Genomic DNA, 27,752 nt, shown 5'->3' with positions numbered 1-27,752 from the left:
TAGTCAGCGTGGAATAGCTTTCATTTTTTGTTGCTGAGGCTCGGAAAAGTGTGCAGCCTGCCCGTCACTGCTCGCTGTTGACAGAAGGGAAGGAGAAAAAACGCGAACGCGCCATAACGTTCAGCACTTTTCACAAAAAGAAAGAGCGAAGACAAAGGACCGGAAGGGCTGAAGAAGGTAAGGAGGATGGGAGGATGAAAGAAAAAGAGGGAAAGATGAAAGCCCGGACGATGCTGCTTCAAGGCCAAGGGCTCTTAAAGGATCACGCTCTGTTAATGGAGGACTGCTGAGACCGTCTGGCTTCCCTTCACCGGCAGAGGCCGGAAAGACAGCGGTGCCGTGAAGGGTCAACGGTGGAGACGTCCTCTGGCCCATTTTATTCCGTTTCTGGAATGAAATTGTTCTTTCGTGTCGTCTGCTACGCTTTCCATTTAAAAGGCAAACCCAGAAGGGGAGAGAGAGAGAGAGAGAGAGAGAGCTCATATGAGCTCGTAGGAAGTAAACAACCGTTGTTTCTGCCTTCTGTAGTATCGTTTTAAAAACCTGCTTTGACCTGATGCAGGTGACAACCAGCATTCCTGAATGGCCACTTATACTGCTCTGTTCCGAACGCCCAAAAACTGGCAAACGCTACAATGCTTCTGACATTGCTTACATATTATTATTGCTTCGAGGATATAGTTTCACTTCAGGTCACAGACAGGCTTTTATGTTTAAACTGGTACATGAACAAAGTACGTCACCATCTTTTACCATTTGTGGCGTCTCTTTTTGAAGGCCGCGCTGGTTTCGGGGTCTCGGGTCCCCGGAGTGAGCCTTCTCTGTGGTTCCCAGCAGGGCCTGGCAGCCTGCTCTATTGTAAGTGCAGTGCCTTGGCATGAGAGGTTCTCCCTGGACCGCGCCACATGTGACACAGCAGGTTGCCGTGACTGGGCATAGTGAGTTGCGATGTCTGGGCAGTCAGGTCCTGTTTGTGTTTTAATTATTTTAATATCATTTAAATATATGAATACCAATTGTGATGGTATTAGTTAAACTGGGCAACAAAATGTTTATTTTTTTGACCGATTAAATAAAATAGGTGGACCTCATAGTACTTTTTATGCTACTAAGTCAAATATATATATATATATATATATATATATATATATATATATATATATATATATATATATCTTTTTTGCTAAAGTTAAATTATTCTGCATGGTTTTCTTGCCAGCGTACATGGCCACGCTGGTCGTCTGACCTGGCAGGGAATCCCCACTGAGATCGAGCGTCATGAGTAATAAATACTGGAAGCTCATTACGCCTAATCTTCAGAAAAGGAAAGGATTTAAATTCAAGACTTTTCTTTCAGGGACATGGGTCCAAGCGAAAACAAAGTTGGCAGTGAAACACCGAAGTGTGTCTTTTTTGATTGAGTTTTATTAAACCTTTTGTTTTATTATCAATTGACAAAAATAATAACCTCCAAATTTAAAGTACCCCATTTAAAATAATAACATGGTTCTTGTGATAGTACAAACTATAACCTATTCATCATCAAATTAGTTTTGAAAAATGTACACTAAATTAAAAAAAGACAAAAATACAACAAAACAAAAATATAGTTACAATTATCCAATCTCACATTACAAATGTGGAAAAAACACATAGAATTATTCAGTGTATTCATCAACCTGAATGTCGCAAGACAAATGATGATGTGAAGAAAAGAGTCCAGTGTTAAATATGTAACAGTCTACACACCAAACATGTGAGGGCACACCACCACTTCAGCGTGTGTGGAGCATTATCCAGTGACTGGCACGTGCACATAAAAACTTTATAAACAGCTCTAAATGACACCTAGCTTGTTAATATGACTAGAACAAAACTATAAACACGCTTTCTGAAGGAAAAAAAAAACACCAACATTTTCAGAAATATAAAATGACTTTGTAAAAAAAATATTTAGGTAGCTAGTAAAAAAGAGGCATGTGCACTTAATTCCTTTCTTCGTTATAAAAATTATTTCTCAAACTGGCGAACAGTGAGCTCATAAATAAATACGTGTATTTGTTTTTAATATTCACCTAACAATGGTTCGTTTTATTTTTATTTACAAGTTGTCACATTTTAAACTAGTAATTAACTTTCCTTGACTTCAGTTTTGTTTTTGTAAAAAAGTGACCAATAGCATACCAACGTTCAGCAAAGAGCTATAACGCAGGCAGGTAAGACTGTTATATATGAGCACAGTGTAAGCTACTCTTCACAGACTAAAACTACAGCATCATGAATTCATCTACAGCTGGGAAATGACCCAGTCCTTCACATGGACTGCACTGCAGGAAAGGTAAAGTTCTGCAGCATTTGTGATTCACTTTGCCAACTGATTCATTAACACATTCTGAGTTTCATTTTTAGGAACTAAATATCCGGCTGTTTCAAATGTTTTGTACATGAGAAGCTTGAATGGAGAAATAAAGATTTGTCATTTAAATAGTATACATATATCCAGCTTTATCTAGACATTTTTTTTGTATTTCTTTGTTATAGAAAATGTAAACCAGACAGCATGAACTGATAAAGTCTCATCATTTCAGTCACTTCACTCTTTATCATCCAGCCAATTGTACCTCAAAAATCACAAGCCAACCCCGATGGCTTTGTCACGAGTCTAGTCACTCACTGTGACGGTCCCAAATACTGCTCGGTGTCGCACTCAGAAACCACACTCACACCATCTGCATTCCGTGTCCTTTTTAACCGCCCCAAGGGCCGAAGGTTGAAGGTCCTGGTCAGATCAGCCTCTCCTCGGGGGGTACCTTGAGCACACTGCCCATCTCCAGCCGTGCTCCAGCCACTTCCTGCTGGCTCGGGCTGTAGGTGCCCTCAGACCGCCGTTTCCTTCGGGCGGTGAGCGCCATGCACACCAGTCCTGCCGCGGCCAGCAGTGCGCCCAGACACGCGAGCGGCAGGGCCACCAGCAGCCAGGGCACGCGCTCTCCCTGCGGCTTCCTCTGAAGCAGCGGACCAGAGGGCGGGGGCGCGTGGAATGGGAAGGGAGGGGAGGAACAAAACGAGCTATCAGTGTCGTTCCCGAACAACGTTCCGCGCGTACGTGGACACTTCACGTGCACTTCCGCATCTGTCTAAAGGCTCCGTAGCTTTGCGGTTGACGATCAGAGTGAGGAGTGAGCTAACAGGGAGCTGAGAGGGGTTGCTACTCACGGGGGTCTCGCAGTTGGCGCCGCTGAAGCCCGGCAAGCAGTCGCACAGGTAACGGCTCGGCCTGTCCACGCAGGTGGCGCCATTGAGGCAGGGGTTGGAGATGCACTCATCTATTTCCACCTCGCATCTGAAACGGTCACAGTTAAATCGGGTTTCCCCCTGACGTAGGTTTGGGGCGGCTAAGTAAGACGCTACGATTACGCAGAAGGAAGGATCCAGTTCCCACCTGTCTCCTGTGTAGCCAGGTTTGCAGGTGCAGTTGGTCCATAAGACGCTGTCTGTACACACGCCTCCATTAGCACACTGCACATCTTCACACCGTGGAGAGGGGAAAGGCCACCTGTTTGGAATACAGTTTGGAATACATCCGTTTGGAATACCGTTTGGAATACAGTTTGGAATACATCTGTTTGGAATACAGTTTGGAATACCCCCGTTTGGAATACAGTTTGGAATACATCCGTTTGGAATACAGTTTGGAATACCCCTGTTTGGAATACAGTTTGGAATACCCCCGTTTGGAATACAGTTTGGGTGGTGCGCTAATAGACGTCGGTCAGGTTTTTCGATTCGAGGCCCCAGCCAAGTATCTTTGCATCCCCTTTTTTATCCGTTTGGTAAAATGGGATCACGAAAGATGTCTGTTATCGATTTTTTAAAATTCTGTCTATAAACGAGTTTTTCAGACCGAATCATGATCGGGGCAAAATGTTAACCTTCGTTTTGAATGCAGACAGCAGGGGGCGATCTGATAACTTTCCTCCGCTGCGCTGTACTATTTGGTTCAGAGTGTGCCGTCACCATAGTTCAGATTCAGACAGGCACAAGATATATTATTTAATGCCCCCCTTATCCTGTCTTCCCCAGGTGAAACCGACTAACATCCCTGAATTTGCCCCACCCATGCCCATCAAAACATAGTTTTAGATAGTTCTAGAGTGAAGTGGGAAATAGCAGAACTCACTGGCAGTGTTGGCCACCGTAGGGTGGCATACAGATGCAGGTGTATCCACCCACTGTGTTCTGACAGAAGCTGCCGTTGGCGCAGGGTTGCTCCTGGCATTCGTCCACATCCTCCTCACAGCGGCGACCCCCGTAGCCCCGGGCACACTCGCACTGATATTCCCCTAACAGGTCCCTGCAGGTCCCATGGACGCAAGGACCAGAGGCGCACTCGTCTTTGGCATTTTGGCAGACTTCTCCCTCCCAGCCCGGGGCGCACTCGCAGCTGTAGCGGTTGAAAAGGTCCCGGCACAAGCCGTTGTTGAGGCACGGCCGTGAGAGGCACAGGGGGGCGCCGGCGCACCCCATCTGCGGCCCCATCCCGCCCCCGTAGAGGACGAAGCGCGAGGACTGCGGCCGTTCGTCCTTCGCGCCTTCCACCAGTGGCAGATGCAGACCCCCAACCCTCACCTCCCCCAGACACCCGGTGAAGTTCTCCGCCAGCCACACCGTGGAATGGTTGAAGAAGTCCAGGTTGGTGGCGTCAGCCTGGATGAAGCCAGTCACGTGCCCGTCCACGTCAAGCACCCAGCGCCACGCGGCGTGCCGTGAGCCGCTGCGCGAGAGCTTCACCCTGTGCCACTCTCCGTCAGAAACCACGGTGCCGTTGAAGGCCAGCTCTTCTGGGCTGTCACCGCTGCGGATCTTCAGCAGCAAGGTGGAGTTCCAGAGGCCCAGGCTGAAGAACCTCAGGCCATCGGTGGCGCGCAGGACGGTCCCGCTCTCTGCGCGAGTCCTCAGGTCCACGGACACCGTTGTCACAGAGGCGGACAGAGAGCCATTGGCATTGTACTTTAAAGCATTGTTCTCAAATGTAGCGTTAGCCAAGCCTGGAGCCAGAGCATGAAGAGTATGTTCAAGTTTACAAGTTATAAAAATAGAAAGTAAAAATTAATAAGTACTTCCAAGGTTAGAAAAACTTTAGAACTTTCTTTTTCTTAAATGTTCTCTCTGTGCATGGATTTTTCTTTTAAAATGCTATCTTGTGGGGAGGGTGTATATAAGTGTGTTGGCTTATAGCTATATGTATTTTTAAAATAAACAGCAGTTAAAATCCTTTTAGAACCTGAAGGGCAATTGATAACTTCATTAACTCTCCCTGTAACCCAACACATGCATCTATGACCTTAGACCTCTTAGGTCCCAACAATTGCTCACACAGTCTGAAGTTCTCAAACTCACCAACCCCTCACCCCCACCCCATTGCAGACAATGTTCCACCAAGTAACTCACATTCATATCCATCGGGCAGGTCCACACACCAGCTTCCCAAGATGCATGGATCACTAGCACACCACACCCGAGTCTCACAAGTCTTCCCAGTGTAGTTCAGTGGACAGGAACACACAAAGTCGTTCCATTTGAGCTGGCATTTCCCTCCATTCAGGCAAGGCTGCACCTACAGTGAGCAGAGGACATTTCATTTTTTGTTCTGTTGCACTTCAGGTGCGTGGAGGACAATGTGCATTTCTGTACAAAAGGGTCTAGGGCAGAGTTGGCAAGCTCAAAGAAAGCACTTAAGAGTTTAGTTTTCTTTTTCTAACACTTGGTGTTGGAGGTTCTGATGTGTTGGAGTTTGGAAAACACATCAGACACAACACAAACACATAAAAACTGGACACGAGGCATGTACAAAAATTGGTTTCAATGAACCTTGGAACAAATAGTTATCCCTGATTAAAATGTTATAAATAAATTGTATCATACAAGAAAAGTACCATAAACCGAACATGAGCTACACAGCAACCATATGACATTCGTTTAAACTGCCAGCCCTCTATAATCCCTGTTCTTGGACATTTCTAGATCTGCCTTCAACGAAAGAAAATATCTTACCATACATGCTTGGTCGCTGACACAGTGCTCCAGTACGTCATGCAAAACACTTCGCAAGTACGTCGTATGCTCGGGTTTTGTGGCGTTTCTGTCCAAGTACATATATAGCTGAGTGTCATCCAACCGCACATCCTGTAGACACCCTTTGAAGTGCCCACCCCATGGCACGGTATCATTCGCTTCTGGAAGCCCACCAAGATACACCATGTCTCCTGCCTTCACTTCGAACGCTGTAAAATTCCCAGCACTAAAAAGGAATTCTGTGCGATTGATGTACAAGAATCCTCCTTGGATGTCGACGGCAACCAGAGCCTTGTTCCCGTCCGTGACAAGCTTCGGAATCCCTTGGACGGAGGAGGACATGGCAACGTAGACCACGCCTCCCTTCAAGAACACGGTGAAGTAGGCTCGGTCCCCCCGCCTCAGCTGGAAAACCAGGCCGTCGTGCTTGAGCGATTTCAGGAAGAATGACACGGTAACGTTGCCGCCATGGTTCCGAGTTATAGGGAAAGCAGCGAAGCTTCTTTTCTTCTCGTGGCTGAACGTCCATGGAGTGTGCTCTGTGAAGGAGAGCATGTCAACAATAGCCGTTACAGTGCATTAAACTAGTTTGAATTCAGAAAATGGCACTGATAATCATATCAATTATGTACCGGCTGTAGTTTAGAAACTGGGAAAAAATTCCGTTTACTACTGTTACTTTAGCTAGGGCCTTACCATGGGCACAGGTGACTCCGTAGAAGGGCCTGTGGCAGTCACACCTGTACTCAGTCCAAAGGTCAACGCAGTGGCCCTGCTGGGAGCAAGGGTCTGGATCGCACCATTCTGTCTTGTTACAGCCCAGCTGTGGAAAGACGTTCTGGGGTAGAATGGGCCGAGTGTCAACAATGAGGTCCTCCATGCAGCCGATGAAGCCCTTCCCAGTCTTTGTTTTGTTCAAGCAATCCTGTGGGGCTCCACCAATATACAGTTCCTCCAGACCCTGCGTGTGAAAAGGCTGCTTGTGGTCCCTGGTTACGGGACCCGTGACATTCCCAGCCCTTGAAATCCGAATATGTTTGCCATCCACAGAGACGAAAACTTCATGCCACAGTCCGTCGTTGAAGTCGCCCGGGAGCTGCAGCTCCAGCTGTAAGTTTGCTGTTTCTGCAGTAGCTAGGAGACTTCCACCAGTCATCTCCAGTGTGAAGAAATGATCTGCCCTTCCTCTGAAGAACAGCACCGCATCCGGTAAAGCTGTCCGGAACCTCAGTGCGACAGTGAGTGTGTGAGGCCCCGCCTCCCTAGCAGTCCTGTTTCGTGGAACCTCCACGAGCACATGGTCTGCTGTGGAGATGGAAAAAGTAGTGGGGACCGTGCACCGGTCACCATGGAAACCAGGAGGGCACTTGCAGATGTAATGGTGTTGGTCTTCGTGGAACAAAGGCAAACAGGTGCCTCCGTTTTGGCAGGGCTGGTCCACGCAGCCAACCAGCAGAGTGTCACAATCACGGCCGCCCCAAGGCGGCTGTTCAGGGGGGGGGGCGCGGCAATGGCAGATGTACTCATTAATGCCGTCCTCACAAAAGGCTCTGTTCTTACATGGCGTGCTTTTGCACTCGTCAATGTTGCTCTCACAGACTACACCTAGAATAGAAATGAAGAGGACAAAGGTCATCACTAAATGAATTCCATTAAGCCTCCTGACTTCATAGGTCATTTCCTGTGTAGTTCAAAGAGAAATTGAGCTGTTTTTTTCTCTCTTAAATTTCTTAAATAATTACAGATATTTAATAACATTGCTAATATTAGTTTTAATATTAAAACAATATTAATAGCAATAAAACCATGATTACTACTATTATTATTATTACCTACAACATTTAAATATGCATTATCTATTACAGAATTTTTGTAAAGCAAATAATTGCTACTAATAGTTACTTTTGTAAAGCAACTAATAGGGCCAGTGAGAAAGTATCCCAGCTGGTTATCTTTTAGATTATTTTCTAATCTTGAGAGATATTTCTTGAGGGATGTACAGTTTCAGTAATTTTGGTTTTAAGGAGCAAGGAAAAGGAATATTGGCAATACCAAAACAGTTCCTTCATTTTCTGACCCTCATTCCTTAAGTTACTGTGCTCAGCTAAGACACTGGCCTCTAAACCTTATTCTAGCTATACAATTACACACATAATTACACATATTAATGTATGGAATGCATATCACCAGTACTGTTCAGAATGTGAGTATGTCTAATCTGAATAATACTTTGAGGTCACCCACAGATCACTTACTAGTTGAGTTTTCTCCTTTTTAAAAATGAACATTAATTAGTGCTGTAATTTAATATGATTCCTGCTTCATGTAATAACACTGTTAATACAAAGGATGTCCTTAATCTATCCAGAAAGTGCATTTGTAAATGCTTTTGTCTCTGTTTGGTAAAATTCTGTATAAAAATCTAAAATGTATGGGTTGTGTGCTTTAAGCAAATTCATATTAACTATGAATGTTTTGAATATGGAGTTTTCAGTACGTGTAAAATAACCTTGTTACCATCAGAATTTAATCAAATACTTCTATGTCAATATCAATACAAACTACAAAAATACAAAAAAAGAGAAAAACCATCTTTCAACGTTGCCTAAAAGAAAACCACATAAACTTCGGGAAATATATTTATCATCAGCTGATGAACCTTCTTACACATTCTCGTGGAATTTACGGCCTGAACTTGTGCTGCGATTTCTTTCCCAGACAACGGCGACAGGGAGCACTCTCCATCCTGTGTCTTTTAGCTGGTGTTAATGTTAGGCAAGCCTGTGCCAGGAGACCTGCGGAAAGCAGGCGGACGCTTTACCTGTCAGGGGAATCAGCCCACACCAAATCAGTGCCACAGTTAGTCCTCTCATCCTGCCAAACGTCCGAGCGACAGTGACGCTCCTCGACACGCCGAGCTGTGGCCGATACTGACAGAAAAGTGACAGGTCCCGAGGCAGCTGTCCACCAACTCTCTCTCTCTCTCTCTCTCTCTCTCTCTCCCTCTCTCTCACTCTCCCTCTCTCTCTCTCTCTCTCTCTCCCTCTCTCTCCCTCCCTCCCTCCCTCTCTCTCTCTCCCTCCCTCTCCCTCTCTCTCTCTCTCTCTCTCTCTCTCTCTCTCTCTCTCCCTCCCTCTCTGTATATATATATATGGCTCTACTTCCTTCTTGTTTTTCCCTTTCTCTCTGCTACTCTCCCTCTCTCACGTGCTCTCTCCGGCTTTTTCCCGCAACACACGTGCACAAAGGTGTCCGACACGCACGCACACACGCGCGCGCACACACACACAAACACACACACGCACCACTCCCCTCGGCACCAGGGCGGGCAGGGGTGATTAGGGGATGAGTCCGTTACCGCTCGCCCACTCCCGAGCTGCCCTTCCTGGGCTAATAATCCACCGTGCCTCCCCTCTCTTGCTTTCACTCCCCTCCCTCTCTCTCCCTTCACAGCTGGATCCTGTCAGCGCTGACAGCAGGAATGCCTGTCCGCCCCGGCCGGCAGGAGTGATGGCTAGCAATAGCAACCTGTGGCAGACTCATTACAGAGGATGTGATTTTAGCCAGAAGGCGAGGCCGAGCAGGAATTCCATGAGCAGTGAGAGGAACCGCCTCTCCCCAAGTAACTGATTACGCCTGTTTTAGGACAGCAAGTGCACGTGGGAAGAAAGTTAGCTGCATCCTGTTACAGTGGGGAGCTAGGATTGTCTAAATGGCCCACTGGGCTAATCATTGCTAACTAGGGTACACCTAAAGACACTGCAGGAGATGCAGGAACACTGCTTTACACAAAGGGGAAATCGGCATTTTATTAATAACAGGTACGCTTTGGTTTTAAGGCTGATCAGTCCTGAGGAGTTTTAGTCATTTTCTCCTCCATGGCTAAATTTCAGACAGACCTGCATGCACTTGCAGTTCGGGACAAAACACCGATCGTGATGGCGTGGTTGAGTCTGTTAGAAACCATCCTTTCTGACAATATCTTTAGGATATCACTGAAAAAAAGGTTTATTTGCTTGTGCGTAGGCAGGGAGAAGACCGCGGCTAATTATTCCACGCCCAACCAAGACAGGTTACGCCTCACTACACAAGACGGAGTACTGAGATCGAGCACGGAGCTGTCCAGGGGCACAGGTTTTTCCATTATAAAGCCTTTCTGAATGCACGAAAGCTGCTTTTGGCCCTGTTACTGCGAGGATAAACACACATACTTGGAAGATAAAGCAGAGAGTAAAAACAAAAAGAAAATTCCAGAAGGCAAACGTCTGCTCTGACCACCAGACCAGCCCTGGCATGACATCTAAAACACACACCTTCCTGAAAAATGACCTCTCTCTCACACCGTCCTCTCCTTTGGCGAGGACCCTAGAGTGCACGTCACACATGCTAAGTGTCACTTGTGCATCCACCCAGGGCAGGGAGGTTCGTGCTGATCCCCGGAAGCAGGGAGGTTCTTCCGACAATGGCTGCATTCCCGATGGTCTCACCGCTCCATCCCACTTTTGTGACTATTTGCGGCAAAGGCGGTAACCTTACCCAGACCGGAACCCAGAGACTTCTAGGCAAGAAGCACATATCTGCAAGTAACGGCCGCTCAGACACACACACGCTTCTCACCTTCAAACCCTGGAGGGCACACACACCGGTATGCATTGATCAGGTCCTCACATCTTCCACCACTTTTGCACGGCGCAGATGCACACTCGTCCACGTTCACCGAACAGTTGTCGCCTGCGAAGCACAGCAGGGCATGCTAATGTCTGTGCATGCGACCTTCACGAAACATTCTCATCGATTCGTCGCACAGGAAAGCCGAACGAAACCGTCCGGCCACGGCCAGACTGCGGCCTGGCCCACCTGCGAAGCCCGCTGGGCAGCGGCACAGGAAGCCATTGGCGTGCTCGTAGCTGAAGGTCTCAGGCAGCCCGGGCAGGACACCGTAGTGGTGGGCCTGTGAGTGCTGGACGCACACGCCACCGTTCTCGCAGGGCTCGGGCTCACACTCGTCCACGTCCACCTCGCAGTTGGCTCCCTCGTAACCTGGCATGCAAGACCCATCACCCAGATTTCCGTTATTTCACTGGTCTGCATTTACACAACTTATATTTTACATACAGTATTTGGCAGATGCTCTTATCCAGAGCAGTTTACATATTTACATATTCATTCATCAGTGTGTTCCCTGGGAGACAGAACCATCACCTTTGTGAAGACAGTAGCTTGCTCTACCTTCTCTACAGGTTAACTGATTACAAGGGCAAAGGAAACAGTGTAACAATTTGCATCCATGTGCAAAATAAATAAATAAATCCCATATTTAAATACATGTTCAGTATATTTTTAAGCCCAGGCCCAGTTCCAGGAGAAAAAATTCTATTTCACTCTCTTGTGAATTAAACTTTTCCGAATGAAAACACAAAGTCTATGTGAAAAAGCTAATAAATGCAGCTCAGTTCAAAAAAAGTCAAAAGGAGCTTATCTCAGAGACATTTCTCATCCGCCTCTAAAGAAGCAGGAGTCCCTAACGGGCAAAGCACTGTGTGATTGATTGAATTAATTATTTAACACGTGAACCCTCATTAACAAAGTGGGTCAAGGTAAAAGCACCAGGGAGTATGTTGCACAGCAGAGGACTGTGGCATTTACAGACGGTCCTGAATAGGCTTAGTGCCTGCGCATTCTCAGAGGTGGTCTGATACTGACTTTATCTAGAGCTGACGTGTCAGAATGTCACCACAGTAATGTGTTGACTTACCGTCAAGTTACAATTTATAGTTTACGGAAAGGGTCGAGCGAAAATAGAAGTTTTTTTTTATAATATCCGCGTGTGTTATATCTTGCTTATGTGATTTCTTCAAGTTTGTTGGCATGGTTATTGACATGAACTAATTAAGAAGTGGTTCTTTATAGCCTAATCAGCACTGCCCAGTTTTACCTGCACTGGCACGTCTCATACGCCTTGTGAATGATCATTTACCTCCTCGGTTCATTCGGGTGTTAGACCTAGGTGAAAATAAAAGGCTCTACAAAACATGAGTGCCCTGGGGCCAAGACCAAAAAGCAGTGGGTATATTTGCAACTCTACACTTTCTCCTTTAGAGGGCAGTGTTCAGCAAAATAAGAAATACGCAAAAAGCCCACTTCTAGGGAAAACTATCCACGGGACAGGTACTGCACCAACAGGTGAGAATGGGCTGATGTCAAAATGAGGATACCGCTGGTATCTTTTCAAAACCACAACGTCCACTTTATATTAGAATTCCTCAGGTTTCATTGCACATTTCTATCACAATAAAAAACTGTGGCCTACCTGACGCAGCACATGAAGTTACTACCAATGATACAATCCAAAAGATATAGCAGAAAATTACCTGGCCAGCAGAGGCAGGTGTACTGGTTAACCCCTTCCTGACAGGTAGCTCCATGTTGGCAGGGATCAGAGGCACACTCGAGAATATCCTCCTCACAGAACTCCCCAACAAACCCCGTTCCGTTGCAGTCACACACATAGCTGGAATTCGCCCAAACAACTCAAGTTAGATTCAAACTCAAGATATACTCAGATATTGAATTTCCAGTACAACCACTGACCTGCTTGTTTGTTTGTGTGTCGAATGTGTTTGGTTGGTTGGTTTTTTGTTTGTTTTTGGAATGTATCCATGTACCATGACTGTATTTAATATTTGTGCTGCATGTTATTTGTAATATCCTAGTTACTATAACTTCAACTTAGTATGGTTCTTCAATATCGTGGTATAATGTAGCAGTTTAACTACCCCATCACTGTAGTGAAGTGTCTTTTTTTTTTTGGATTCTTTCTGGATTCAAAAATCCAGTGGGGTCCAGTGTTAATCTCTGTTGTAGTAATGAATACATAGTTCACTAGGGCAGAAATATATATGTAAGCTTTTCACTCAGATCTGAACCAGCAATTGGTCCCTGACTTATGAACTAAATATTGAATCAATCTAGTGAAATTCTTCGAAAGGTGAAAAGGTCCAGAACCTTAACTTACAAGGAGGACACATTAACACCGTTGATTAAAAAGCAAACGGGCGTACCTGGAACTGAAGTTATGAGATGCTGATATATTAACAGCCAGAACAGGGAAAGTTAGAACTGAGTCACCTACAGAAACATTCGGGTAAATCTGATGAGTCACACTTACGGCTGCCACGCTAACGTCAGCGTAAGCACAGTGCTTAAAGCAGCAGGTTTTCACACTAATTAAAGAAGACGCAAGACACATTAGACTAGTTCTAGGTGGCGCTTAAGAATTACGCCTCACCCAAAAGCATGAACGGTAACATTTAACTTTAGATTTTAACACACCTGAGTTAAAGCCCCAGCTAATTGATCACGCCCTGATGTTGAATCAGCTGATGCAGAACAGTGAACTGTGCAGTGATGTAGTCTTGTCAGAAGAGATCCCCAGTGTATGTCACATCCTGGCAACATGGCTCACACGCCAGGGAAATTCAACCTCTAAATCTCAGCAGTTTAATTTCATGTCTTTGGTATGGCATGAAAGAATTCAACTTTTTGATGTTGTGATTTTAGATGTGAGGCCATTTGTTACAGGGATTCTGGCACCACTGATACCATGGCTTCCAGAATTCTGATCAAATTTATTTATGAGTATATATTTAACCCTAACCTTGCATCTGGGATCCTGCGATCTGGGATCAGTGTGGTAGATCCCAGCCTCTATTGATCTAATATTTAGAGTTTGTTCCTGAGCTGTCATAAGTGCCTCCGTGCTGTCTTTCCATCCAGCTTTTTCCAGCCATTGATAGGATTTTTCCATATCAGCCACTTCTGCTATCTGCTTGTGGTAAATACTGTGTAGGGGTTTATCTTCCCATGATGGTTCCTGCTCCTCCTCACTTCCAACCTCCTCAGGTTTCTGCTGTCTGTTGTCCTCACTAAGCATTTCATCACATGGGGCCATCATCCTGGTGTACTCCTGGATCTTGGTCGTTTGGCCCCCCTTCTTAGTGTATAGTCTCAGAGTGCTGGATTTGACACCTCCTTGCATTGTGAGGAGTTTCCTTGTTTCTCTCTCTCTCTCTCTCTCTCGCTCTCTCTCTCTCTCTCTCTCTCGCTCTCTCTCTCTCTATATATATATATATATATTTCAATGGGCTTTGGAAGGTTTAAAATGTTCATGAACCATTTAAGGACTGTTTCTCTATGAACTCTTTCATTGATGAGAACTTCCCTTAGCTTTGATACGCTGATAATGCACCGCACGCAGAACCCCTGAGTCAGCACACCTGGAGGCTGCTTAGACACGCTCTTACCTGTTCACCATATCGACGCATGTGCCGCGGTTCAGGCAGGCGGCGGCGGCACACTCATCGATATCCACCTCGCAGTCCTCGCCTTCGTAACCGGGCGCGCACTCGCACGTGTAGAGCCCCACGTAGTCCCGACACGTCGCGCCGTTCTGACAGGGCGCCCCCTCGCACTCGTCTATCTCTACCTCGCAGTTCACTCCTACGGTCCGCAAGAACACGCCGCGACCGGCAAGAACCCATTACTGCTCGTTTCCTCTCCATGATCACATGGTACAGCGACTCAAAATAAGTGTTTTTATAGCGCCTGTTTCGCCGCCATACTGCCTGATAGGATGCAGGCCCGAAGAGTGTCCTTACCTTTGAATCCCAACAAACAGTCGCAAGTATAGCGGTCCTTCCTGTTGACGCACGTCCCGTTGTTCTTGCAGGGCTGCGAGGCGCACTCGTTGATGTCTATCTCACAGTGGTAGCCTTGAAATCCAGGCACACAGAAGCACATGTACATGTCTATGCCCTGAAGGCAGATGGCGCCATTCTGGCAAGGCTGGGATAGGCACTCGTCGGTGTCGTGCTCGCAGTGGTTCCCCTGGAAACCCGGGCCGCACAGGCACGTGAAGCCGTCCGGCGTCGGGACACACGTGCCGTTGTTGGAGCACGGGTCATCCGTGCAGTCGCTTAGGCGTGTCTGGCAGTCCTCGCCGTCGTAACCTCTGGGGCAGTGGCAGGAATAGCCGGCCACGTCATCCACGCAGCGGCTCTTAACCCCGGCGCAGGGGTTGCCCACGCAGTCGTCGATGTTCTGGGTGCAGCCAGGGCTTTCCACTCCCTCGGTGCAGGGGCAGGTGTAGTTCTCTGTCCCAGGGACACTGCTGCAATTGGGACAACTGGCGTGGACGCAGGGGTCATATAGGAGTGCGCAGTCTTTACCTGTATAAAGACGGGAGTCTTCCGGGCAGATGCATGTGTAGTCGGTCACTTCATCTATGCACGTGCCTCCGTGTTGACATGGAGAGGATGCGCAGATGTCGGCAGTCGCTGCAGAGAATATTCCTACAAAAAGAAGTGAATTCTCGTTACAATTTCAGATCGCTGTAGTGGACCGACTGCGAAAAAGAACCATATTCACGTTCTGTTAACCCTCTAAGTTTGTTGTTGCAAGCCCAAATATGACAAACACTGCCCTGAGACTGCATACCATTGCAGATTCTAAATAAGGACAGACATTTGGCTATTTTCAGATCACTAACAGAACCTTGTGGAAGTTGTGTCCAGTCCTGTGGATGGATGGTCAAGCTCACAGACCAAGACCAACCCTCCCTCCAGGTATAGGCACCAATCCAGTATATTCAGGCCATTTTTATGGATTCATCAGCACCTTTATGAACGCTTAACATAAAAGTCCATAGCACTGAATCTGAGCTCCCTTACTGTGCCAACAACGCAGAACCGTCAAACTTAACAGCGCACGTGACGTGTGAGGCTCAGTGTACTCCTACCTGCCTGCAAGCCTTGAGAAAATCCATCTCTAAATTCAATCAATCGGAACGTACAGTTATGTGCAAAATAATAGCAGTGTGTTTAAATCAACTGAGAAAAAGCCCATCCTCATAGTAGCATTTATTTCCATACACACAAAGGTACTGGGAGCACTGCACACTCAATTCCAAATGAAAACATGAATAAAATATGTTTTGGTTTTTTTTACTTAAAATGAAGAAAAAAAGAATAATGGGCTGTTTAAAAAATAGCAGAGTCTTCATTTTCATTTACAAACTCGAATATTTACAGTATAAACAAAGTTGCTTACAGATTGCTCACTGAACTAATATTTAGTTGTATAACCTTTATTTCTGATAACTGCTTTACATCTGTGTGGCATGGAGTCAGCTAACATCTTCTTTCTCTTTCGGTACAATGTCTGTAATGACCCATTTTACTCACTGATCAAGGGCTAAAACCAGCAGGTAAAACGTTTGCTGCCTTCCTTCTTTAAATAAGGGCCATAACTGACACCTGTTTCTTCATAGAATGAATGACCTCACTAATTGAACGCCACACTGCTATTAATTCGAACACGCCCCTTTCATTAAATGAGTCAATTACACCCAATTAGCAGCGTGCATGCCAAGACTGTTGATTCTGTTGGCTGCCCATTACTCCGCTACACCTAGCCATGAATTTTTGCCCATGTTGTATTATCGTTTCTACCAAAATCAGTAATTAAATACATTAGTGATGTTACACTGCTATTATTTTGCACATAATATGAGCTCTGAGCCCCGATAAACTGCCTAAGAGTGTGAGAAATAAACCTTGAGAGGAACCAAGACTCAAGTGAGGGACCCCATCATCTTCTGGTCAACACAAGGAGCCAAGAAACAGAACAGGAAAAACAAAGAGCAGAAAAAGCAGAGAAGCAAGGGGAACTGTGTGTTAAAGCACAGTGCACCTCCATGTTTAAATATTCTCATCCATACATTCTTTACCCAAGTATGGAATGTACTGATGTGTTTGTTAAGGCATTCCTTCATAGCATTAAAGGGTTTTTGTGCAGGTAGCAGCATGGTGTAACCATGTTATTCCCAGTAGCTTAACTAGTCGTATAAAACTCGTAAACAGAATGTGCTCTGAGCACACTTCTACACCAGCATAAATATCTCCATGCACATGCTTCATGTTAAGTTACATGGCAGTAACTAATTTAACATTGCCTACCAAGCCAGCGGCGGTTTATCTACTTTAGCCCACTTTTACAGATAAAAGTAGGTCAGAGATCCTTTTGTACCATATCTTAAGGATATTGATTTAAAAGAGGTATAAAGCAAGGTTTTGAATGAAATTGATCGGTTGTTTTTAAAAGAGCACAAAAAATTGCATAACAAATAACACAGTACGAAGCAAAATAGTTTTCTGAGTGTAAGTTTCCATGGTTCATCTGCGTCAGCTAAGCAGTCAGTGTGACACATCCTTTAATCTAGACTAATCAGCCTTGCTGGGTGTGTGTGTGTGTGTGTGTGTGTGTGTGTGTGTGTGTGTGTGTGTGTGTGTGAGTGCGTGTGTGTATAACAGTGTGACTTCATGTCTGCATTCATGTGTGTTTCCAAGCCCACATGCAGACAGAGGCATTGAGACAGGTAACCAGACAGGCCGCAGAGTTAATCATGACAAAAGGAAACTATCTGCAGCCTCCTCTGAAAAAGGGCAATGTTCACATATCATACATGTCTTTGTGTGGCACTTTTCATTAGCTGCATTTGCTGGTAAGTTGAAAAACATGGCAGAAAGCTTTAGTGTCTAACGCCTTAGATTGGCCAGCAAGACCAAACACCCCCCCTGCCCCCCAACACACCCCCGCCCCCCAACACCCCCCCTGCCCCCCAACACACCCCCGCCCCCCAACACCCCCCCTGCCCCCCAACACCCCCCCTGCCCCCCAACACACCCCCGCCCCCCAACACACAAACACACATAGAGGAGAGTGGTATGCCGAAGGCTCCGGGACAGAGCCTGTACCCCATCAGAGCGTCTCCACTCGGAGAGGGCCTGACTTTAAAGAAACACAGGGAACATACCACGTGTTTATCACAGATCACGAAGCGCACACTCCCCCACTACAGTCTGAGTGTAGAATGAGTTCTCAGTGGCACCATTACTACTACTAAAATGGCATATAAATATAAGGCATGAACAATCATTGTCCTGTAAAAATAATGGGGTCATTAAATTATTGGATGCCTTGTGATGTGATTCCTCCTATGGCAACCTATTTGCGTGTCAGTAATGGAAAACATCAATTTAGTTCCATACTTTTTCAGAATTCCTTTTCTGAATTGGTATGATGTCATCAAATGAGCTTTTTTTCCTCTTCTTTCCTACCTATTATCCCGCCAAATGCTTTTTGTAAGCGACCACATTCCAAGGCAGTGCCTCCCAGACTATGAATGGGGGGGGGGGGGGGGGGGGGCGTATTAATCCCGGTATGATTTGTCCTGCCTTGAACATAAATTCCACGAAAGTACGCGTAAATTCACCAAGCCATATGTTCAAAACGATGAAAACAAGCTAGATCTCAGGTGCCCTCCAATCCTGTTTTGATTAAACGTCTGCAGCTGTTCTTAATGAACTGAAAAGTACAGCGAGGCATCTTGCTTAAAGGCATTTAATATACAGGGCCTTGTTCTTCTTCCCATAAACCCGGTGGGAGATGTATTACATTCAACCCACGGCTTGAGCCTGCACCAATCAAGTTTCAGAAGAGTCACTGTTACGTACGTCATTGTTGGGCAACTTCTGACCCAGAGCATAGCTGCTGGAATTTGGGGATATTCCATGTTTTATTCCCTGAATCAATCCTGGCCAAGAGCATGGGCTATACTTCATTAGCTTAGTGATGCTAATGGAGTTAATGCTATCTTTTGGCATCAGCCAAAGTAAGTTAATAAATCAGTCATAATCCCACAAAATAATAACAGGGTAAATAACAATAGGGTAGCCAAACTTGGCTGACCAGACAGAGTTAGTTCTTTCAACACTCCAGAATTAACAGGGAACTCACTGTCATATTTGAGTCTCTCATAATCTTTACACATTCATTGTATTCATAATGCATATTCAAGAGAAACAGGAATGCAATTAAATCAACATTTAACCTTTCTCTTTTCAGCATCTATCTCTTCCTCCACTTTGTATTGTTCTACCGCCTGCAGTAAGACTCCTCGACTCCTCTGAAGGTTTAACACCTCCACTTGAGGTATTTTCTTTTTACCAGTCACACTCATGAATACAATGCAGCTGGCATTTTTCCACCTTCCTAGCCATGGGCGCATTCTCCAAACCGCACGTTCCCTCCAGGTGACCGTGGACACCTACTTGTGAAAGCCACACACCACGTCAAAGCTACACGCCACGTCCAGAGCTCACCTTATCCACTGAGCATTTGCATGAACTCGAGCATTCTCAAATTTCAAAAAACACCAATATTCCAAACATGTATAAAATTCATTACACATCTGTGTTTCCTCACTGGCAACACAGGTCCAGCTGTCACATGTGAAGAGGTTAAAACAGAAGACCACTGACTGCATGTAAAAGTCAGGCTACTTTACGGTATAGCCCCCCCTATCCCTATACTCACAGCCTCAGTCAACCTGACAGTCTATCCAACCTGCCCCCATAACCCTGCAGTGCGTGTTAACAGAACAGACAGCCTCTAGCCCCTGTGTAGCCGGTCCTCAGAGGATGTAATCCCACCTAATCTTGATGCTTTTAAGAGTGCATTCGTTCGACGTACTTTTTAACCCCTAAATTCTTCCCTTGAGCCAGCCCGCCCCCGTGACCGTCCTAAGACGCAGCACAGTGTTGCAGTTGGCGCTAAGGCACCGCTGGGACACAGTGAGAGGATGAGAAACCCCAGGCAGTGTGGTGAGCGGCTTTGAATAGCATACGTCAGTGGCTGGTACAGAAAGACTCCGCTCTAAGGGGGAATGAATCTCACAAGGAGAAGGATGTACACCCACTCGCCACGGGGAAGGAGAGCCCAACCGTTACAACTGTGCTGACATATTTTGAAATCATTAATAAGGGTGCTTAATTGCAGCTCGACAATACAGCAAATGGGACCTACAACCATATATGACAATGTAATTAATGTGTGTGTGTGTGTGTGTGGCTCTTTACCGGATCACCCTGTTATGTTTAAGGCATTCCTTTGGAGATGACACAGCCTTCTTTCCCACGGCACTTCATATATCAGTGGTATCCACTGAACTCCGTCCTGCTACGCCATCGCAAGACCCATAAATTAAACTTAAGAGAATCAGTGACTGGTTTAAACAATTCAGGTGGACCTGGGCCTTTATGATATTAACAAAAAAACAACAGACAAAAGAAAAGAAAAGAAAAGAAAAGAAAAAGAAGCTCTATATGGAGGTAAATGTTTGAGCCCTTGATCACACACTAATTATCTAAAAGAATAGGAACACACATTAAGCTCAGGACTAATTTGGGGAAGTCGGCAGTTCTTTTCAGAAGTGGACACAACCATGAGGCTCTAAAGCATGTGGCATTCCCTAACAGTTCAGTAACTACTGTTAATGGTGGCTTTCCCTACATTTATACATGTGTTATAGAGTCACTGCTCTCTGCACTGTGGGTACATTACACCATAGAAGTGCACTAGAACTTAAAGAGTTTTTGCTGTGCAATTAAGATAATAATTTCTAAAATAATAATAATAATAAAATAAAATAAAAAACAATTAATCAATCAATAACAATTCTATACACACAGAAAACCCACAAACATATTTCACCCCATCACAGGACGTGCTGCGCAGAGAAACAGAGTGCAGGGCGCTCTGCCACAGCTGAACCGCTCCAAAAACCCCTCGAGTTGCCATTCAGCCCAAAGACAAAGGACTAGCGTGGCGAGAGTCCCGCTGGTCGCCATAGCGACGCGCAAATATGCCCCCCCCCCCCCCCCCTCGTGAAATGAGTGCTGCCCGTCTGCCCCAAACTCCCCGCATCGGCCAACCCGCAACCAGAGCAAAGAAAACAGGTCACTGCCTCATTAAGGCGAGGGCTTGGACATTCCCGTTACTCCGAACATCCCCACCAAAGCCTGGCGTGCTGCGTGCATGGCCTACTATTGGAAAGACGGCGAACAGCGAGAAACCGCAGCACAATGACTTATAACAGGATGGCGCGTCGCTTTCCATGGTGTATACTGCATCACTTCAGAGGCAAGATCTATGCGACCTTTCAGATGTTTGTATGCTTTTTAATTGCGTTACTTTTAGTTTGTTTAAAAAAGAACATAGTATAAGCGCAACAGCTGAAACACTGTGAATGCGTTTAGTGTGCACGATGTTTGGACCACATGTAGCCTAGGGCTCTCAGTGAGAGGCTCTTTAGATTATCTCCCGTTTTAAACAAGCTGAGGGCCAGCTGGCCCCGCTTGGCTTCCAGAGCTAATTCCCAATTACTAGGCTACACCTCTTATTAACACACCCACCCACTCCTACATACTACAAACTCAGCCCTCTCTCTGCGGCCACGCATAGCCCGCATACGCGCATGTGCACACCTATCACTACAGCTTCACTAGTTCACACCTATCACACCTAATGCACAGCTATTACTACAGGTACACTAGTGCACACCTATCACACCTAGTGCACACCTATCACTACAGGTGTTCACTACAGTTCACGTCTGCATCGCTGCATTTCAAAAGCGTGCGCGCACACGCACACACCTGCCAAACGCAGCTGGGCGCCCGTGATTAAACATGAAGAAAAATGATAACTTACTCAGTCGCAATTAAAATAGGTCCAGATGGCATATGGCTTCCGGTCACAATGTTTACTTAGAACTTTAAATAACCATATCAGCCTCAAAGGTTTCTTGCCTGTACATTACATTTCTAATGATTGAAAAGTATTCATAAAGTTAATATCTAAGTTAGAATTAACTATGCTGTAATTCTCCGAGAACTGTCGAGAAAATATCAGCTGTTAACATGCTCTAAAGTGAAATTGGCAAATTAGGTGTTTAATTCGACGCCTACCCAATTTGAACATCATCGTTAGCAGCACCGTTTTCTGATGTCTCGAATAAACCCGCCCAAACTCCATGGCCTGAAGTGACTCTTGATTTCCAGTTCTACAGCTGCGAATGCTCTAAATGTTTCCTCGGCATCTTCGGTCAACCGCAGTCTCCGTGTTTCATTGAAGAAAAGTTGTGCGCGTGTGTTGTCCCGTGCTATCTCAGTACGCGCGCAGGGGTAACAGAATTCTGTTGCGCTGGACCGATGGTAATTACCCCTACAGGGTGGGAGGTAAACTTCGAGGTGGAATCATGGCCCCCACGGTCTTAGAGACTGGGCTGCCCTTTACTCCTGCAAGCGCACGTCATTTGTCAGTAGTTGTAAATTCTTTAGTTTTTTTCTGCTTAAACTTAATATTGAGTTCTCCTGCTCTTGCTGACTCATTTTGCACATCTCCTTATTTATATTCTCTTCTTTAAGGTTCTCTACCCTTCCGTCCGCTGTGCAATGTGGGGGTCCTCCTCTCTGTCCACCCCACCCCCAACCAACCATCTCTCATTCTCTCTCTCTCTCTCTCTCTCTCTCTCTCTCTCTCTCTCTCTCTCACACACACACACACACAGAGTTCTCTCTCTCTCACGCACCTTTCTTTCTCACGCTCTCTCTCTTACACATACACACAGCGCTCTCTCTCACAAACACCTCTTTCTCACTGTCACTCTCTCTCTCTTACACATACACAGTGCTCTCTCGCTCTCTCTCTCTCTCTCTCACACACACACACACACACACACACAGCGCTCTCTCTCTCACACACACACACATACACAGCGCTTTCTCTCTCTCTCTCACACACACACACACACACACACACACACACACACACACACACACACACACACACACCACTACCAATTACCTATAGAATCACCACATGGCCTTCACTCCAAACCAACATAAGCTGCGCTTACTTACATGTGCTTGGAAAAGTATTTGCCTTGATTTATTTTTTAAAGATCATTTTTTAAAATGTTCCTATTATGTCTCTATCCCGGTGCCACACCAGGCTCCCGGGGAGTAAACATCATGCTTACGTTCTACAGTTTTGCCTTGCAGGCAAACAGCCTGATGAAACTTCTGCCTCTCCCACCATATCAGGCTTCCAGAGCAGTCCAGTCCAGATTTGGCATAGTGCAGTGAGTCACGCTCTGACTGGCTAAGCCCATTGTGAACTTCTGTTGAGGCTTACACCCCCACTCCCGACTGTATTGCACTGCTGGGCCTCTTCTGGACCGTTCCCAGCCTGGCCCACACCGTTCCGAGAGCAGAGCGGCTCTGTCTGAATTAAACAGCTATAGGCACGGCCTAATAAAGACCCTCCATTTAATCAGTGCTGCTGGTGAGTATGCAGGTCACCAGCGGCTGGAGTGCATGCTGCATTCCTCACTGGCAGTTTGTTAAGGGCACCGGTGGGGTGGTTTCCCCTCTAAAAGGACTTTTAATGGGCACAAAGTCTACCAGGCATTTTGTCAGACGAGGGCAGCGTGAGAGGTCGAAAACACGTTTGGGGATATGTGTTCCAGATGTTTCAGAGAAGCACACCATTAAGAGAACATTGTGGTGTGACTACACATTTATAGGCCTACAAAACACGGCTACAAAATGGGCAAAACTTCAAGAGTGCTCCTTCATTTTCATTTGATATTTGGTTATAATTTAGGGAATTACAGAAATAAAACATTTTTAAAAAGTAGACAAGTGTTCTTGTTAGAGCTTTTTTCCGAGGGTCCACATGTCGTTGTCACATAGTCACTTCAGTTCAGGCTGGACCGTGCCAAGCGCATACTGTATCTTTAAACGTTGTCACCTCTTATGCAATTGCAGGCCCTGATTCCTGGAGAGACGCTGAAGGACAATCCCCAGAACACGCTCACTGCTTATCGTGAGCACCATGCTTGTCACCAATGCACCCCTGGGGTGTGCATAACGATGTCAAGAGATGGCTGGCAGAGGGTCCTAGAAAAACACTAAACCAAACCGTGCACACGGCTTAGCACGCACGCTGTCCGCAAAGAGCAACCGAAACATCAGTGTTGCGAAGCTTTTCAAGCAATCAACATTTAGGTGTAAATGTTGTCTGGAAAACTTCACTTCTGTACCCGAGGAGGCAAGTGAGAAATGCGTGGGGGAAAAAAAACCCATCATTTCTATTTGTGATGTGCTTAGAAGCAGCGGCCAATGAACAGTGAAAGTGAAAGTTTAACAGTGATTTCTGGGAGTGATAGTAAGCTGAAAGGAATTTTTGACTTCAGACAACACCGCACTGCTTGTGGTGTCAGAAGCCATAGCAGTACTCCAGGTCACCGAAGGCCTGAATTACACTATGGCTGAGTAAAAATGAAATGTGTGTCAACGTGAGCCGTTTCTCTTTCTGGGGCTTTCAGTGGAGAAGCGCTTGGGCTGACACACACCACATACAAACTGCACTGAGTCATCTCTCCAAACAAAGAAAAATCACATTCAGTGGATGTGCCCCGAGTCTAAACTCTCCCTTATCTAAATGATCCTCCCTTTTCTGTCAGGCAGATTTATATTTGCCTTTTAAGGCCCTGCCAACCTAACAAAAACAATAATCCCATCCCACACATATACCTCACTTAGAAGAAATGCCTCTATAATGCCTGTGAGTTTTTCATGGGCAATGTTTAAGGAACTTGGGGCCAGTATGTAGTCTAACTGTCCTAAAATTCCACAATATATAAATAGGCTTCATAGTGGCATTTTTACTAAATGAGGTATGTGTGTTTTTGCTAGATGGGCAGGGCCTAAAAGGCAATATAAATCTGCCTGACAGAAATGGGAAATATTACAATATTTCTAATATTCATTTCATTTATTTATTTATTCAGGGAATAGCCCACTTTGATCAACCTAAATGCAGGGCTACATAAAGCCCTGTAAAACAGCACACGAAACAGGCATAGGGCAGACAATTTTACAGTAGAATCAATGTATAAAGTAAATGAAAAACATTTAAGAAAAGTTTATTAATAAAGAAAAATTGAGAGAAATCAAATAAACAATTTTATTTAAAAATAAATAAATAATAATTTAAAAAAACTTTGCAAAAACACACAACCCACACAGTTGGACATTTAAATGAATTAAAATCAATTAACTTTCATCAGTTAACAACTTTCACAGCCGACATTTCTTCAGGACATTTCTGCAAACAATGTGTTTTGTCTCCCTTTCATGCAGGATTAGTTTCAAATTGTGCAAGGATTTCTGTATCAAATCAAAGTCATTCTGTAAATACAAAATATGATTTCGCTAAAGTCGAAGTACAAAAATCCATTACATTGAATTTGAAAAACATCGAATCTATGTAAAAGTGAATTTTTGCCATTTTACAATTGGACTTATTTTACCAATTCATTAATATATAATGTAAACTATGCTGGCCCAAAAATATAAATCTGAGTAACCCCATCTGGAACTGAATCTGTTTTCTATAAGCAGCAATATACTTAGTTACTCATAGTTAGTGGTTCCAGTGAAGGGCAATAGAATCTGCCTTTTACGTAAGGAGAATTACTATGACTGACTGAATCATATCTGCATCACCTTTTACAAAAATATATATAGAATTTCTGTTTGTTGGAGTGTCTGGTAATTATTTGGATTATTGAGCAGAAAGGATCATTGAAATCATTTAGATTGGCTTTTGAGAAAGGGGTTTACAGAAACACATTAGAAATAGGTACGTGGAGTTGCCTAAATTTGCAGTACTCCATGGAAACAACCGCACAATATTGCCCAACATGGCTTGAATCACGGTTATCTCAACCAGAAGAGAAAAGCAGCACATTGCAGCAAAACACAATCATGCCACAGAGAGCAAAACTGCTCCTAAAACCCTGCTGAGCTCAGTTCTTGCGGTGAGGGCAGCAAAGAGAGGTGTAACGAGCTTAATCTGATTAGCCAAAACACAGACCTGATTTAGGGCAGGACCCTTTACACTTTAAACAAAAGGGTCCTACCTCCCTTTTGCTCTGAACACAGACAAAGGCTCCGTGCATGGCAGATGCCATAAACGTGAACTTGAGGACGCTAGTTTGAAAGTGACCAAAAGCATTTACACTGAAATGAATGCACATATTCTGTAATGCAAACAAGGCATTAAGATGAATCATGGTAGCACAACTTCTCCAGCCCCCGGTTTTCTTCGGAAGGACATGGGTGGGGGAATTTAGGAGATGACTGGATTGGAGATCACAGCATTATTTCGGGAGAATTTGCAAAGAGACCCGAGCGTCTCCTTAATCAGCTTCAGATGCTGCTCGGTCTCTTCAGCTGGACAGACCGACAGCGTGGAGCACGTGTGCCGTTTAGCTGAGACACCTGTTTGTTATCGCTGTTTATTTCTACATAAGATACTGCAGCACCGTCACACGGGTTCTATATTTACGACTTGCTCGTTCATTCCCAAACACAACGATTATACCGCAAGACAATAGGCTATACTGGACCCCAGTTTCAATTTACAAAGAACATTATGAAAGTGGTCAGTTAAGCTTCCTAATACATCCACCAGCCTTATCTGTTTCGGTATGATCTGTGGAGGAGACAGCCATCACTCCACACAATGATGCTCACATGCGCGTTCATTTCCACATCAGTTCGGCTCCTCACCATAAGACAGAGAGGCTTTGTCTCAGCAGTCACGATGACTTCCTAGTTTGTGTGATTATGGGAAGGTTGATTCAGATGGTTAGTAAAAGTCATTATTCTTCCCCAGACCGGCTTCAGAAGCAGTAGATAGCCTTATCAATTTCTAAAACTCACATTTAATTATTATTAAAAATACTGTCCATTTGTATGTGTGCTTAATTGTTGATTAAGAAAATGTACTTACATTTAAGTGACTTTAAATTAAAACGATAAAAGGGAATATTAGCACCCTCTGTTGGTGGCTGTAGTGTATTGCACCAACAAACTCTTAGAAAACGATGTTAAAGACAGCGAAAATGCATTTACATTTTGAATTTCACAAAAGAAAATGCACATAGTAAACTTAAAAAGAGTATTTGAGAAATGTAATGCTACTGAGTATATTACTGTTCTGCTTGAATTATTTTATCTAGTTATTTGTAACAAGCTAAGCAATAAATATAAAACTAAGCCCCAAAAGCAGGTTTTTAATACATATCCACCATCCAAAATGAAAGCCCATAAATAATGCAAATAAGTCCTAATGTCAGCAAGAACGAAGAGTCTGAAGCAAGTGAAACAAACAGATGTGGCCTAATAAAAAAAGAACTTACACAGAACAGACCAAGCCCAGTCAGATAATGCTGAGAGCCCAAAGTACCACCAACAATCCACAGTTTCACATTAACTAAGTAAAAACACAGGCCACATACAGAACACTGTGGTGTAGTTAATCAGAACAAACGTGGAACAGGTGAACTCAGAACTGGGGTGACAGAGACCTCTGCAGGCGAAGCTGAGAAGCGCCAGGCACGCATACGACAGATACCATAAAATAGCACTGCCTGCTTGTTGCATATGTCCAGATCAAGTCTCCTGGTCCCTATTGTTTTCTGGTTCTGACCTTGTAGATCTGTTTTGGATTTATGATTAGGGTTTGGACTCTTGTGTAATTACAGAAATTAATTAACCTGAATAACCTTTCTCCTTATGTTTTTTGTTTGTTTTTTTTACCTTTTGCACGTGGATTATCATATCTACTTTCATTAGAAATCTCTCTTAGTTCCTTGTAAGAATGTGAGGATCTCTCAGGTGGAAATATAATGTCGGCGATTCCTT

The 27,752-nt window shown here is 44.9% G+C and overlaps 1 protein-coding gene across 1 annotated transcript; it reads right to left on the bottom strand.

Annotated features, from left to right (window-relative positions):
• Positions 1 to 1,419: 1,419 nt before the first annotated feature.
• On the bottom strand, positions 1,420 to 22,405 carry crb2b (crumbs cell polarity complex component 2b). The gene is made up of 13 exons (XM_027030953.2): positions 21,942 to 22,405; positions 14,733 to 15,425; positions 14,379 to 14,574; positions 12,447 to 12,586; positions 10,933 to 11,115; positions 10,693 to 10,806; positions 6,772 to 7,680; positions 6,055 to 6,614; positions 5,452 to 5,617; positions 4,181 to 5,048; positions 3,443 to 3,556; positions 3,217 to 3,343; positions 1,420 to 3,005 (listed from the first exon to the last, which is right to left on the bottom strand). Exons 1-13 carry the CDS (start codon positions 22,006 to 22,008, stop codon positions 2,784 to 2,786), a joined length of 4,359 nt encoding a protein of 1,452 aa, XP_026886754.2. The 5' UTR covers positions 22,009 to 22,405; the 3' UTR covers positions 1,420 to 2,783.
• Between the last annotated feature and the right edge of the window lie 5,347 nt (positions 22,406 to 27,752).

This window comes from Electrophorus electricus, chromosome 23 (genome assembly GCF_013358815.1).
Source record: "Electrophorus electricus isolate fEleEle1 chromosome 23, fEleEle1.pri, whole genome shotgun sequence".
Taxonomy (NCBI): domain Eukaryota; kingdom Metazoa; phylum Chordata; class Actinopteri; order Gymnotiformes; family Gymnotidae; genus Electrophorus; species Electrophorus electricus.
The sequence above is the reverse complement of the archived record's forward strand: the minus strand, read 5'-3'. Positions and strand labels throughout refer to the sequence as shown.

What these genes read in the sequence shown, in the direction of transcription:
- crb2b (XM_027030953.2), bottom strand. Translation starts at nt 22,008, where the DNA reads ATGGAGTTTGGGCGGGTTTATTCGAGACATCAGAAAACGGTGCTGCTA. An exon ending in CTGTTTGTTGGGATTCAAAG is followed by an intron (nt 14,575 to 14,732) that starts GTAAGGACACTC and finishes TGCGGACCGTAG; the next exon opens with GAGTGAACTGCGAGGTAGAG. An exon ending in CCTGGCTACACAGGAGACAG is followed by an intron (nt 3,344 to 3,442) that starts GTGGGAACTGGA and finishes TGACCGTTTCAG; the next exon opens with ATGCGAGGTGGAAATAGATG.